The 16455-nt window shown below is 39.4% G+C and overlaps 1 protein-coding gene across 3 annotated transcripts in view; it reads left to right on the top strand.

Annotated features, from left to right (window-relative positions):
- LOC106094124 (uncharacterized) overlaps positions 1-9024 on the top strand; it is a 322459-nt gene extending 313435 nt beyond the window's left edge. Inside the window, exons 8-10 of one of the 3 annotated variants that reach the window (XR_009398455.1) lie at positions 828-1024; positions 5266-6452; positions 8891-9024. Coding sequence is in view for 2 of the 3 variants with exons in the window: in XM_059369583.1 (XP_059225566.1) it covers positions 828-1024; positions 5266-5489 (421 nt within the window). In the remaining variant the exon portion in view is untranslated. Of the gene's footprint in view, positions 1-827; positions 1025-5265; positions 6677-8890 lie in introns of those variants that run through there. The other 2 variants (XM_059369584.1, XM_059369583.1) reach the window with 2 other exon arrangements.
- The last annotated feature ends 7431 nt before the right edge of the window (positions 9025-16455 follow it).

The following is a 16455-nucleotide window of genomic DNA, read 5'->3' as shown; positions in this document are numbered from 1 at the left end:
CGTTGAGCGAATTCATAAATCAATAAAGATCATGTGGGATACAGATAAAGGCTGTTAGCCAAGCGATATACATACAGATACTATTTTCGTAGCATGGTATTTCACTACATGCTCTTTATTTGTCGAAAATAAATATTAAAAGGAGCGGGCCCAGTTCAGCTAGTTTTCTATGAAGACAAAATCTCCCTAAGATTTTCTCTAAAAATACAATTTTTTCTAAAAACAAAAGTCCATGAAATTATCTCAAAATATAAAATTTCCATAAAATTTTTTATATAAACAAAATTTTCACAAAATTTTTCCCCAAACCAAATTTCCATTTTTTTTAAGTCAAAATTTTCAAAAATGTTCTCTAAAGGCAAAAGTTTTACGAAAATTTCATTAAAATCAAGATTTCCTTGAAATTTTCTCTAAAGACAAAATTTCCATAAAATTTTCAATAGACAAAAAATTTCCCTAAAATGTTCCCCATGAAATTTTCACTTAAGACAAAATGTCCATGAAATTTTCTCTTAAGACAAAATGGCCATGAAATTTTTCTCTGCAGACAAAATTTCCATAAAACTTTGTCTACAAATATTTCCTTATCCTCTTTGCAATGCCGAGAACATCATTTAGCTCTTCAATACGACCTAATGTACATCGATGTGCAATGTGCGATACTCTTTATTACATTTTGCCGGATATTTATTTTCCTTTATGTATGCGAAATTTAATTTTTATCGTACAATACTTTAATTTATTTGATTTGTTCGTTCTTTATTAAGTTTTGTCACTATTTAAAAGTCTTTTGGGTCTTTAAACACTTTTTGTAATTCCATTTTCAGCAGATCATTTGAAGAACTGGCCATATTTCCCAATGGGACTGTTAACGAATCGTATCGGCCGCTTACAATATCGATGTATCATTTACACTTGCATCGTTGGCTGGAAGTCTTCCCTAGAGAACAAATTCTGATTGTTAATGGAGATCGGTTGATTGATGACCCAGTATCACAGTTGAAGAAAATTGAAACATTTTTGGGTAAGTAAATTTTTATAAAATTGGTTAAGACATTACATCGGAAATACCATCCATATTGATTAAAAACCAAGTTAAGCGACAGATTCCTTTATTCTCATGCCTAAAATGGTTAAGATAAACCCGTATTTGGAGGTTCATAGCTGATGTATAGACTTTTCTCCCAATTAATAGTCTCGAGTTCATAAAAGGGAAATTTTTCTCCATTTCAGCGAAATTTTAACAATGAAATGTTTTACACCCCTCAATATGCTAAAAATCTAAAATCTGACCTGCCTCTTAACGTAGCTTCATGGAGTTATTAAACACTCATAACTCATCCTGTTAGTCTACTATGACGCTGTATCGCAAACTCTACGTTTAAGTTTGGATTGGATGGGTAGCCTATCATAAAGGGGATTACACTCGGAAGCCAGTTTGGCCCATGTGTATAGAGTGTAGGTAAACAAGTAAAAAGGCGTTAAGTTCGGCCGGGCCGAACTTTGAATACCCACCACCTCGGGTATATATGTGAACAACCTTTCGTCAAAATCCAGTGAAAATGCATACCTTATGCCCCATAGCAGCTATATAGACATATCAAACGATTTAGACCAAATGCTTATAAGTACAAGTCATTTTTCAACCGAGAGATCGGTCTATATGGCAGCTATATATACAAATCTGGTTCGATCTGAGCCAAATTGAAGACCAACATCGAAGAGCCCAACACACCTCACTGTCCCAAATTTCGACGACATCGGACAATAAATGCGCTTTTTATGGGCCCAAAACCTTAAATCGAGAGACCGATCTCTCTATATGGCAGCTATATCCAAATCTGAACCGATCACTGCCAAATTGAAGAAAGATGTCGAAGGACCTAAGGCAACTCGCTGTCCCATATTTCAGCAAAATCGGATAATAAATGTGGCTTGTATGGGCCTAAGACCCTAAATCAGACTCGGCTTTCATACCTATACTCTTTCATACCTTTTTATACCCACCACCGAAGGATGGGGGTATATTTATTTTGTCATTGCGTTTGCAACACATCGAAATATCCACTTCCGACCCTATAAAGTATATATATTCTTGATCAGCGTAAAAATCTAAGACAATATAGGCAAGTCCGTCCGTCTGTCCGTCTGTCTGTTGAAATCACGCTACAGTCTTTAAAAATAGAGATATTGAGCTGAAACTTTGCACAGATTCGTTTTTTTTGTCCATAAGCAGGCTAAGTTCAAAGATGGGCTATATCGGACTACATCTTGATATAGCCCCCATATAGACCGATCCGCCGATTTAGGGTCTTAGGCCCATAAAAGCCACATTTATTATCCGATTTTGCTGAAATTTGGGACAGTGAGTTGTGTTAAGCCCTTCGACATCTTTCTTCAATTTGGCCCAGATAGGTTCAGATTTGGATATAGCTGCCATATAGACCGATTTCTTGATTTAAAGTTTTGGGCCCATAAAATGCTCATTTATTGTCCGATGTCGCCGAAATTCGGGACAGTTAGTTAAGTTAACCCCCTTGACATTCTTCTGCAATATCGCACAGATTGGTCCAGATTTGGATATAGCTGCCATGTAGACCGATATCTCGATTTAAAGTCTTGGCCCCATAAAAGGCGCATTTATAATCCGATTTCACTGAAATCTGCTATGTTATTAATGAGGCTAAATGAGACCCAGTAAGATATGCCGTATAGGCCAATTTAGGGTCTTGACCCCAAAAAGGCGCATTTATTATCCGATTTTGCTGAAATTTCAAAAGGGGGGATTTTTCTTGCTAAATATGGTCCTGATCGGACTATATTTAGGTATAGCTGCAATATAGACCGTTTGCCGGTATAGGAGTTTAAGGCCATAACATGCGCTATTATAACCCAAATTCGATAAAATTTGTGGTCCAGATCGTTCTATATTGGGATATAACTGCCAAATAAACCGATTTCATTGAAATTCGCCACAGTGAGCTCTGTTCGACCTCTTGACATCCATGTCTCTATCCGACCATATTTAAGTATAACTGCCATCATTGGCGTGGCTAGAAATTTTGATTGAATTAGAAAGGGGGAATAAAATGGCAGACGATTTGGCAGTGAAGGCCAGAGAACTGCCGTCGATAAACTTGGTTAACCCTAAGCCCTTCGGATCAACGTAACCCGATTTAAGGGCGTGGGCGACAAACGCTCATATAACTCTGTGAAATCGCGAAACAGTCGGTAGGACTGCAAAAATCCTATGGGGTAATCCGGATCGTGAGAGGACGAGACTATTACTGAAAGGCAATATGAAGGAGGTCAGTATAGCTTTTAATGTCATAACGGAACATATAGGACTACGAGCTCACTTATGCAAATTCGTGACAGCATGTGTAGTGCATGTGGGGAAGATGATGAGGCGTTGGAACATTTCCTATATCATTGCCCGGCTTTTGCGGCTAACGGACACCGGTATTTAGGTTGGCTGGTTTAGGTTTTTCGAGGTTCCTTTTTTAGTTCTGACAGCGCACTAGAAGCCGATTACTTGCTTTGGTGTATGTTCATAATAGCATGGGGCGGATGACTATCTGCATTCTCTTTTCAACCTATCCTAACCTGACCTAAATAAACTCACACAAAATAAAATAGCATGTACACGTAACAATAACACTTTATGCGAAATTCCAAGGAAAAAATATTGGATCCTAATGCATCACAATTTCTTGCTATCATTGCAAAAAATATTTGCGTGTTCAACAATAATACTTGCTCAATATCTTCGCAGGCTTTGCGTTTGAAGCGGCAGATTGGGTAGTTGAATAAGCAGACGGGAATTTTGCTAAATTATCAGCAGATAAAAACTGTTGTTTAAGCAAAAATTTTGGCTATTTTGAATACCCAGAAGTAAAAACGTGCAAAGTTCGGTCGGGCCGAATCTTGGGAACCCACCACCATGGATTCTACTAATTTGCACAAAGTAATTTTAGTTGAAGCGCATAATTTTACTCTACGTATCGAATTTTTGCCAAACCAGGCAATAATTAAATCTTCTAGTAACCGATCAAGTATAATCGAGATATCGGTTTATATGGAGTTAATGACCGATTTGGACCGTATTTGGCGCAGCTTTTGAATGTCATGAAAAACAATCAGTGAGAAAATTTAGAGCATACGGATAAAAATTGCTGCTTCTAGGGGCCCAATATGTCTAATTGGGAGATCGTTTTATATGGAAGCTATATTGGGCTATATCATGTTTCGATCGTACTCGGCACAGTTGTTGAAAATCAAAACAGAACACTTCATGCTAAATTTTAGGCAAGTCGGACAAAAATTACTGCTTGCTATACCCACCACCATGGGGGTATACGAATCTAGTCATTCCGTTTGTAACACCACGAAATATTCGTCTAGGACATCAAAATGTTATATGTATATATTTTATCGTCTCGACGTTCTGATCTAGTAAAGTCCGACCGTCCGTCCGTCTGTCGAAATCACGGTAGCGGTAAAGCTAACCGCTTGAAATTTTGCACAGATACTTAATATTGGTGTAGATCGTCGGAGATTGCAAATGGGCCATATCGGTTAAGATTTCGATACAACTGCCATATAAACCTATCTCCTTATTTGACTTCTTGAGCCCCTGGAAGCCGCAATATTTGTCCGACTTGGCTGAAATTTTGCATGCGGTGTTCTGTTATGACTTCCAATAACTGTGTCATGTATGGTTCTAATCGGTATATAACCTGATATAGCTCCCATATAAACCGATCTCCCGATTTGACTTCTTGAGCCCCTGGAAGCCGCAATATTTGTCCGGCTTGACTGAAATTTTGCATGCGATGTACTGTTATGACTTCCAATAACTGTTTTAAGTACGGTCCAAATCGGTATAAAACCTGATATAGCTCCCATATGAACCGATCTTCCGATTTGACTTTTTGAGCCCTTACTAGCCGCAATTTGGCTGATAGTTTGCATGTGGTGTTATGTAATGAACTGTTCCAAGTTCAGTATAAATTGGTCCATAACCTGATTAGCTTCTACATAAACCGGTCTCGCGATCATCCGTGATCGGTTCCTAGAGGTATGTAGAATAAAATAAAATGATCTCATTCACCTCAATTTGTTTTCTATAAATTTATAGCAGAATCCATGGTGGTGGATTCCCAAGATTCGGCCCGGCCGATCTTCCCACTCCGTGTTATAAAAACAAATAAATTATTTAAAAAATATTACATGACTAAATCTCTTATTTCTTACATTTTCTAGGCATCGAACATCGTATCACCAGCAATCATTTCTACTTCAATGAAACCAAAGGATTCTATTGCCTGCGCTATGATAGCGGGGATCGTTGCTTGCGTGAAACCAAAGGGCGAAAACATCCTCATGTGGATCCCATTGTGGTTTCAAAGTTGCGTAAATTCTTTGCAGAACATAATCAAAGATTCTATGAATTAGTAGGTGAAGATTTGGGCTGGCCCGAAGAGTAAAAAAACACACAAACTAATAATGTATGGAAAGCAAAAAACATGGGTAAATCGTTGTGTAAAACCTATCACTGTAAAATATGGTAATTGTATGTGAATAACTTGGTACTTATCTTAATTATATTTTTTTTAGTTTTTAGTTTTAAACTCGCTCTCACTTGTAGTTAGAAATATTTTGTGTAAATTATGTAAAGAATGATGATGGTCAATGATAAGCATAAAATGAGTGTAACTCAAATGTAAGAACTAAACGTAATTTTAAATTGTATATTAAAAGATTTAATTTAGGATCCTGCATACTAAGTGCATATGTTGCATTACCTACTCATATTTTGATTAATTCTTATAGGTTTGTCTTTATTTTTTAATTCGTTTCATAAGCAAATCAAAACAGAGTTATATGAAATCTTAAGATTAATATCAAGCGCAGCAATTTAATATGAACTACTACAAGGACTGAAATATGAGAAGTTATTTCATTTATGGTTGTTTTTGTTAATTTATTTATTTTTTATATTTGTTTTTATTTTTATATACTTTTTTTCATATAACCATACTAACAGAACTAAACTTTTGTAAGAACACCATTGCTATAAATTTTTCAGAATAACTACAAAAAACACTTAGGTAAACCTACCACAATACTATAGCCCATGCCAACTATTGAACTAAAGATTCCTTCCCGGCTTAGGCGTATGTACATAGTGGCATGGGGCGGATTAATATCTGCACCCTCTTTTCAACCTAACCTAAAGATTCCTTCATCTTTTAACAAGATTCTGTTGACGCCAGAGCTAAAACAGAAAATCCATCAGATTTTGACGAACAAACCGATAAATAAATTAGATTAGAGATGAGAGAAAAGAGTGATGAAGGAGGTATGCAGCAAGCACCTACCCGAAACGGTCACATGTATATGAATCCCACGGAAGAGCACTGGTCCACACCCAACTAAATATCTACTCGGTATGTGCCAATCACTTAAATCATCACGTGGAGGATCTTCTCTGTTTTAATATTGTTTACCGCCTTCGCATTGCCCATCCCTACTAGAACAAAGTTCATTAGTTCGACAAATGGCATGCGAAACTGTTAACCGGTTTCCTCGTCAAATACTTGTGCTTTCATTCGTTTACATCGAACTTCTCATTTTCCAGAATATAGTTTTGTCCGGGAACCCAAGGCAACGCCAAATCGTGAGCCTCACCTTACCTCGCCCTCAAGTTCAAAGCATTGCCCACTAAGTGCTATGATCTTTCCCAGGATTTCGATTACGTCTATCGTAAAGGCAACTAGAAAGCATATTCCTACTCCTATTCCTGTGGTATCACAACGGACGATAACGTCTAAGTGATTTTGATGACAGACTGCAACTTAAATCTAACCTAACCAATCGGAATGGCAACGACCTCCGCATGCAAGACTCTACACTTGTTGCAATCACACACTGAGTGCAATCTCGGCCCTATATCAATGAAAATCAAGATCAAAACAGTATCAACCGTCCAATCACCTCTGTCAGAAAGGTATATCCTGAATATCCCATCTCGAATCTAACTCGTGTCTTAAAGAGGAACACTCATAAATATGCATTCTCAGGGCAAGAAACGCTGTTGTTGTTGTTGTATTTCAGTGAACACGTTTTAATGTAGTGTTCTAAGTTCATAAGTGTTGCATTGCAGGTTCATTGACCAGTGTAAGTCAGTGAGGCGCTTGAGTCAATGAGCGTCTGTTTTGAGATAAGCGAATAAGGTGTTCGATTAACCTTTCTCCATCTGAAAGGCATTAGTGAAAATCGAGATCGTCTTCAAACAAAGTGTCAACCGTTCAATCACCTCTTTCAGAAAGGTAAATCCTGAATATTCTATCTCAAATCTTACATTGGCCAGAATAAGTCATTGAGCCACTTCTGTTTTCAGATAAGCGAATGAGATGTTCGGTTAACTTTTGACTTAAATCTCAATTGGTTCATATTCGGCTTAGGCGTCCACTTCAGCTAGTTCGATTGCTTTAGCTGATAGCGCCAAATCTTCTTTGTTACCATTCAAGACTTAATGAATGGAAAGTTTATTATCTGAGAATGTACTTCACTCTAATTGGTACTTTACTCTAATTGGCTATGACAGAACATTTGTCCCATTAGCTGAACTTAGAATAGTTTTCCAAGCGCCTCGATCTTCTGTGCCTTTTTTCCAATCTCTGACACCAAGTTTCGAGATTTCTTTCACCACTTGATCTTTCCATCAGAGTTTTTATCGTCCTGGTTTGCGTGTTCCACTGTGCTTGCCTTCCAAAGACTTCTTCGTTGGAGCTTCTTCATTCATTCTGACAACATAACCTAGTCAACACAACCGTTGTATTTTGACAGAGTTAACTGTGTTAACTTAACGTAGCCCATATAGTTCCTCCATAAAAACACTGGAGGGAGAGAAAACAGAGTCTTGTGTAGTGCAATCTTAGTCTGACGAAAGGTGGCCTTGCTTAATCCAAAGTGGCATCTGTTCCCCAGTACTATGCAATGCAAATTTGCTCATGAACATTCCATTAAGGAACAGGGGAAAACTTCTCACATATCAATGAGTGTTGTACGATTAAAGTTTAAGCACAATGATAATGGCCGAGTTCGAAAGGCGTGCCACAGTGCAAAGAGGTGTCTCTTTGTGGAGAAGCTTTCACATGGCTGCCATACCAAATGGTACAGTACCTCACAAATGTCGCCAGCATTAGGAGGGGAAAACAACAGCTGAAAATGTTTATGATGTTCTCGCCTGGATTCGAAACCAGGCGTTCAGTGTCAAAAGCGGACATGCTAACCTCTGCGCTACGATGGCCTCTTTCCAGTGCAATTCTTCGCTTTATATCAAAACTGTTGTCACTCATTTTGGTTACGGCGGTGCCGAGGTAGATAAAGTTGCTAGCTATCTTAAAGTTGTTGTTTCCAACTTTCACCATTTTCTCTATCTGCTCTGGTGTACAAGGCGTTGTGGGAGATGATACCATCCACTCCACTGGAAGTGTGTCTCCACTGATTCGCTTTCGATTCTTTCAAAGGCTGCAGTTACTACTTTCGGTGACCGACGCATGCTATTGATGTCTTCGGCATGTGTGCCTCATCTATTCACACCCGCATCTCGTATAATCTTCTCCAGCACCATATAAAAGAGATCACACGATAATCTGTCTCCATGTCTGAAACCTCGTTTGGTATTGAACGCTTTGAGAAGATTTCTTCTTATTCTTATTGAGAAAAGTGTATCAGCAAGTGTCATCCTTAATAATTTTTCATCGATAACGAACTCAGACATGGCTTGAAGTACCTTTGAACTTATAGAGCTATAGAAACATGCTTTGCAGTCATTGAAGAGATAGTAAGAGTTCATCTGTCCTTGTGGGGTCTTATTTAGGATTTGGCGCCCAATTATCTCATTGACTTTAGATTTTAATCTATCAAACAGTACGTTTGAGAGTATCTTGTACGCGATGGGAAGGAGACTTATTCCCCTGTAGTTGGCACATTCCATCTTATCTCCATTCTTGTATACGGGCCAAGGTATATGCAGGCTGTGAAAGAATTGAGGACCAGCTGTTGCAAAGGCCTCATCAGCGTTGCGCCTTCAGTCTTAAATAGTTCAGCGGAAACTCATCGGCTCCTGCTACCTTGTTCTTTAACAGTCGGGTCACAGCTACTTGGACCTCATTCGGACTTACAGGTAACCATTCTATACCATAATCAGGGATTGGTTCTGCGGTATCCTCTTCGCGGCTATCGTCGTACACTAGCAGCTGGGAAGAATTATCTTTACACATCCCAAGCACACTATCTGTATCAGTTACCAGATTCATTGTCTTTGCCTGCATCAAAGCCATCGGATTGATGTTTGAGTCTTTGGTAAAATTTCAGACTTCATTCTGACTTCTGAACATCTCAATTCGCTCACCATCACGTCTTTCTGATTGCAGGTTTGCTCTATATACCGCAGATTGCAGCATCTCGACACTCATAATCGCACCTTGGGTTTCTTGGGTGAATGCTTCTGGTACCCAAGCACGGATTTCGCGGCATTTTGCATGGAGTGGGAATGGACTGCCACTGCGCCGATATATCATCAGGACAAGGAATTCTTTCATCATGTAGTTGAGTCACTCGAGTGGAGTATGCCTTAGCCATCTTTTGTGTCTGCAGCTTTTCAATGTCCAGTTTCCGTGCAGTGTCAGATCGTGTTTTCTCGCAATGTTCAAGCAACCTTTGCTGCAGCAAAATAATAATTCGAATCTATATTTACTCGCTCCAGGGATCGATTATAAATTCAACACATATATCACAACGTGATCAGTTTGTTTCTTTACTTCTTGATCTGGAGTCAACTTTGTACTTTTTTATGCTAAAGTCTAGTGCTGCTAGCACCGAATTTTTTAGCCTCAACCCATTATCTGACATTATCTCCTGGAGGATAAATTTTCCGACAATTGGACAAAAGATATTTTCCGTGCCTATCTTCGCATTGCAATCTCCCAGAATGGTTTTAGTATCATGGGCGGGGCATCGGTCATACACTCTCTCTAGGCGCCCGTAGAAAACCACAAATCCACAGCTAAATTCACGCCTCGTGTCATGGCAGCTAAAGAATAGTTCAACATCGTTGGGTGTTGTTATGACGCCATTCCCGTTCCATCGCACTTCATGTAAGGCGATAAAATGTTGTTCTGTTTCAATACTTCCGCCAGTACGTATACTGCACTTTCGTTATAAAACGTCCTGACATTCCTGTCACAGATACGCGCTACACGGTGCCAGAGTCTACGGAGTCTACGGAGATTCGACTTCTTATCCCTAAATTCCACCGACGACCACACAATAAATTCGGACGAGCTGGACGTATCGGAAGCCTTAAAGGTTCTGGAGCCAGGAGGATCGTCCTATGACACGTTTTGATCTAGTTGAGAACATGGCTAATATGTGCAGTGATGGTGTGCAAAGTTATCAATGTCCCTTTTTCTCCGATAAGCGAAATAGCAGCGTAATCGAATGAGCCGTATAAGCGAATGAGTCACATCAGCAAGTTGTATCAGCGAATAAGTTCTAAAATCAAATTAGTCATATAAGCGAATGAGTCGTATAAGCGAACGAGTTGTATAAACGAAAGAGTCATATATCACGCGAACGACTCCTATAAGCGAATGAGTCGTATAACGAATGAGTCGTATAAGCGAATGAGTGGTATAAGCAAAAGAGTCGTGTTAACGAATAAATCGCATAAGTGAACAAATTTAGTTGCATTCTTCTACACCAATGCAAATGCTTTTTGCCCAACAACATTGAATTAAGGAATAGGGTCATACTTTTCGTATATCAAAAGGTGCTGTCCGATTCAAGTTTTAAGCTTTAAGGGGCCTTCTTTTATAGCCTCTTAATTGGAATGGAGTATTAATTCCATCCAAAATAATTTCGCTTAGAACAAAAGACAAGAGCTGTTTTAACCAGGCGTGCAGGAATTCCGTCAGATCGAAATAGGAGGCATTCAGAAATTGGTATTCAAATAAAAATGATTTGTAATGATTTGCTACGCAAACAGACAAGAACTTCATGTGCCAGAGTACTTAGACGCGAAAAGTTTCTGCACGAGAAGCGTCTTCGTACCAAAGTTCTTGCTTCTCCAAGGGGTAGTAAAAGCTTATGGTCGTTTGTAAACAGAGTGAAGGGCAACTCATCGGCTTTCCTGACTCTCATTAAAGACGACCAGATATTCACTGACCTGATAAACAAGGCTTACCTGCTGGCTGACATGTTTGCGAGAAATTCTTCCCTGCCGGAAAGTCTTCGAGAGATTAAAGACAGGAGGCGGGTTATGGACATAGCACTCTTCCAGGACTTGCTGCCCATTTTTGAGTGGCGTCGAATGAACAGATTAGATTTTAATGCACGCAAGACACAGTACTGTTAGTTGTCTCACAAACGATTCACTGACACTTTACAATCGTGAATATCTATCGACGGTGTAGATATCAATCAATCAAAGGCTCTTGATGTTCTGGGCATGTAGATTGAATGTGATGTCCTTTGGTCAAAACATGTATTCGAAGTGTCGAAGAAAGCATTCAAGCATTCATTTAGTAGTGTAAGAAATATTTCACTCCCTCTGATCTTCTTAATATCTACACTACGTACATCAGGTCTAGGATTGAATATAACTCGGATATATGGGCCGGATCTCCAAAATCAACCTTGGAGCTGCTTAACCGTGTCTAGGGGCGGACGTTGGTCTCGATTGGAGATGGTAGGGTATCCTATTGTTTCCCTTGAACATCGTCGAAATGTGGGTTGTGTGGCGTTGTTCTCTCGATTCTTCCACGGTGTGTGTTTTTCGTAAATCAGTCTTCTGATTCCTGACTTGAGCTTATTTGTCAGAAATACGACATATTCTATAAGCGCGCACCAGTTTGTGATCGATAGGCCAGCTGATCGGACCATGCAATACCAAGAGAATTTTTTTTTTCGCTAGGACGATTCGTATGTTGATCCGACTTCCGGCAGATGACTTTCCCGCTAATTACGACATCCAGAAATTTAAAGCAAATGTCAATAAACACTACTCCCTCTTTCCACCCCTATCTTTAACAATCCCATCCAACCCAATGCACTGCATATAACACGGACAACCCCTGCGTGTTGGTTGGGTAAAAAAAAAAACATCCGAGATCGGTTTGTATGGCTGCTATATTAAAGCAAAGACCGCCTAGCTTTTCCGCTTTGAAAGTTTGAATTCTTTCCACCGATAGACAGACAGACATGTCTAAATCGACTTAGAATGTTAAGGCGATCAGGAATATTTGCGAATACTTTATTGGGTCTCACAATATTTCGATATGTTACAAACTGAATGACGAAATTAGTATACACCCAGCCAAGGGTGGAGGGTATAAAAATGGATCACATTCATACACAGCCGATTAATATATAGGTTGGCTCTTTATTTCAGTTTTCGTGCGTGATATCTGAATATTACAATATATTCCAACGACTTCTCTCCAATGACTATTGACTTAAATTCCCTATGGCGTAGGATATCATGCTTTGTCCGATTTTAGTCCATCCATAATTCATTCACAAATTTTAATTTTATTTGTTTTTTATTTTTTACCCCAAGCATTTTCATGTCATTGAGTTAACCACAAAAGCAATTTGACATACATTTTTAATGATAATTTTATCTCTAGTCTTTCAATCATTTAATGGAATTTTTTAGAGTCTTTAAACTTGAATTGCTTGCTAGGGCCAATGCGAAATAAAAAAAATATGATGCAATGACATACTTAAGCACAAATTGACATATTGCAAAATATGTATGTCATTCAATGTTAATTTGTGGCATAGTAAAATAATGCATATAAAAGCAAATTGTGGTTTTGTTTTTTGTTTAATAAAAAAAATTTATTAAAATTAAAAATTTTAGACAAAAATTGATTTTTGGTCATATCTTAGAAAGACGTAACTCACAAAATTTTATAGTTTTTATACCCACCACCGTAGGATAGGGGGTATATTCATTTAGTCGCTCCATTTGCAACACATCGAAATATGCATCCGTGTGTCTGTCCGACCGTCCGTGTGACCATAAGTTGTAATCACGCTGCAGTCCTTAAAAATTGAGATATTGAGCTGAAATTTTGCACAGACTCGTATTTCTTAAATTACTTACTTTACTTTAATTGACTATGACAGAATATTTGTTCCACTAGCCGAACGTAGAATAGCGTTCCAAGTGACTCGATCTTCTGCGCTCATTCTAAAATCTCTGACACCAAGTTTCGAAGTGTCTCCCACCACTTGATCTTTCCATCAGGCTTTTGGTCTTCCCGGTTTGCGTGTACCAACGTGTTTGCCTTCAAACAACTTCTTTGCTGGAATTTCTTCATCCATTCTAACAACATGACCTAGCCAACGCAGACGTTGTATTCTGATGCTTGTAACTATACTATCGTCGTCATACAGCTCGTGGTTCATACGTCGCCTATATTCTCCGTTAACGCAAACGGGTCCATATATTTTACGAAAAATCTTTCTCTCAAATACTCCAAGCACTGCCTCATCTGCTTTCACAAGTACCCATGCCTCAGAATCATATAAAAACACGGGTAGTATCAGTATCTTGTATAGGCAGCCTTGTTTCTTAACTGCTTACTCTATCCAATGTAGCATCTGTTTGCCAGAATTATTCTTCGCTTTATCTCAAAACTGGTGTCATTCGTTTCGGTTACGGCGGTGCCGAGGTAGATAAAGTTACTGACTGTCTCAAAGTTGTGGTTTCCAACTTTCTCCATTTTCTTTATCTGCTCGGTTGTGCGAGGCCTTTTGGGAGTTGAAACCATCCATTTCGTCTTATCTCCATTTACTGCCAGACCCATTTTCACTGACCCTCTTTCGATACCTTCAAATGCTGCAGTTACTACTTCCGGTGACCGACCTATGATATCGATGTCGTCGACTTGGCGAGTAGCATGTGTTCTCTCGTGATATCTATCACATCTGCATCTCGTATAATCTTCTCCAACAGGATATTAAAGAGATCACACGATAGGCTGTCTCCTTGTCTGAAACCTCTTTTGGTATTAAATGGTACGGAAAGATTCTCTACTATTCTTACTAAGGAACGCGTATCAGCAAGTGTCATTCTGCAGAGTCTAATTATTTTTGCAGGGATACCAAACTCAGACATGGCTTGAAATACCTTTAAACGTTAAGGAGTATCGATGACGGCTTTGTAGTCAACAAAGAGATGGTAGGTGTTGATATATCCTTCTCGGGTCTTTTCCAGGATTTGGCACAGTGTGAATATCTGGTCCAGGGTGGATTTACCAGGTCTAAGGCCGCATTGATAGGGCCTAATTCTTTCATTGACTTTAGGTTTTATTCTTTCACACAGTACGTTTAAGAGTATCTTGTATGCGATGGGGAGGAGACTTATTCCTCTGTAGTTGGCACATTCCGTCTTGTCTCCTTTCTTGTGTACGGGACATAGTATGCCGAGGTTCCAATCATCGGTTATGCGTTCTTCTAGCCAGATTCGCCTCCGGTCTTAACTAGTTCAGCGGGTTATCCGTCGGCTCCTGCTGCCTTGTTGTTCTTTAGTCGCGTCACTGCTACTTGGACCTCATTATGACCAGGAGGTAAACATTCTATACCACCATTAGGGATTGGTTCTGCGGTATCCTCTTTGCCGCCAACGTCGGACACTGGCTGTTTGTAAAATGTTCTTTCCATATCCTTAGCATGTTATCTGTGTCAGTTACCAGATTTCCCTCTTTGTCTCTTCAGGGGGATGTGCCTGCACCAAAGCCATCGGTTTGATGTTTAATTCTTTGGTAGATTTCCGGACTGACTCCTGTACATCTCAATTCGCTCACACTCACGTCTTTCCATTTCCTTTTTCTTGCGGAATAGACGTTTCTCCTCTCTCCGATACCTCTCCTTCATCTGACGCGTTGCTATTGATTGTCGGGTTGCTCTATATGCCGCATCCTAGGCTTCAGTAGCATCTAGACACACTTGGTAGTACCTTGGGTTTCTTGGGGGAGGCTTCCTGTACACAAGTACGGATTTCGCGGCATTTTCCATGGAGTGGGCAATAGTTTGCCACTGCGCCTTTATATCATCGAAACAAGGAGTGCTTTCATCAAGCAGTTGGGTCCATCTTTTGTGTTTGCAGCTTTTCAATGTCCAGCTTCCGTGCAGTGTCAGATCGTACTTTCCTCGCCATATTCAAACGGGTGCAAACCTTTGCTGCAACAAGGTAGTGATTCGAATCTATATTCGCTCCACGGATCGATAGGACATCTAATTTCTTAAATACTCAGGTTAAATTCTTGAATGAGCCAAATCGGACTATATTTGGATATAGCTCCCATATAGACCGATCTGGCGCTTTAGGATCTTAAGCCCATAAAATTTGCAGTTTCTGTCCGTTTTCCCTGAAAGAGGAAGTTGCCCTAGGGCCTCAATATTCAAACCAAATATGGCCCATATCGGAACATATTTACATATATGCTGTAGGGACATCGAGGAAGAAGGGACTATAGAACACCTTCTGTGTGTGTCCCGCACTAGCAGTTAGAAGGAGGTTCGCATTTCTTTGAGAACCTGTCTGATTTAGCAGATGTGAACATTCGCAAGTTACTGAGGTTTTTAAAGCGATCTGGATGGTTCAACGGTAGGAACTAGAAGGAATTTTCCTTCTTTTGCTCCTGTTGTATCACAATGGACGAAAACGTCTAAGTGAGTCTGATGGCAGACTGCCACTTAAACCTAACCTACCCGATTTCGCTGAAATTTTAATTGGTGAGTTGTTCTAAGCCTTCCAACATCCAACTCAAATATGGTTCAGATCGGACTATATTTAGATAAAGCTGCCATATAAACCGATCTGCTGATTTACGGTTTTAAGCCCTTTAAAGCCGAAATTGTTACCCGTTTTCGCTGAAATTTTAAATGGTCAGTTGTTCTAAGCCTCTCGACATCCAACTCAAATATGGTTCAGATCGGACTATATTTCGTTATAGCTCTCATGGAATTTGACACAGTGACCTGTATTAAGCCTCCCGTCATCCGACCAGCTCATGGTGCCATATAGACCGATTTTCCAATTTAGGATCTAAATCCCATTAAAAGCGGATTTGTTGCCCGATGTGGCTGAAACTGTGACTTGTATTAGAGTTCTCGGGACCTCAATCAAATATGATCCAGACCAGACCCGATTTACATATCACAATAGATATGATAGGGGAGTTAAAATTCTATTTCAGAATATTCAGATTCCATTGCCGGATATTGTCCGGCTTTAGACCATTGTTTAAAGCTTTCTATTGAAAGAATAGTATAGCAAAAAACATTTAAAAGTCAGCAAAAGTGTGTTGTTGCTAGAAGCATTTGACTGGTTTTCCGTATCTCGATTTCAATTTCGACCAAGAAATATCT

The sequence above is a fragment of the Stomoxys calcitrans genome, chromosome 5, assembly GCF_963082655.1.
Source record: "Stomoxys calcitrans chromosome 5, idStoCalc2.1, whole genome shotgun sequence".
Taxonomy (NCBI): Eukaryota; Metazoa; Arthropoda; class Insecta; order Diptera; family Muscidae; genus Stomoxys; species Stomoxys calcitrans.
Note: the sequence above shows the minus strand (reverse complement) of the source record. Positions and strands in the feature narration are given on the sequence as shown.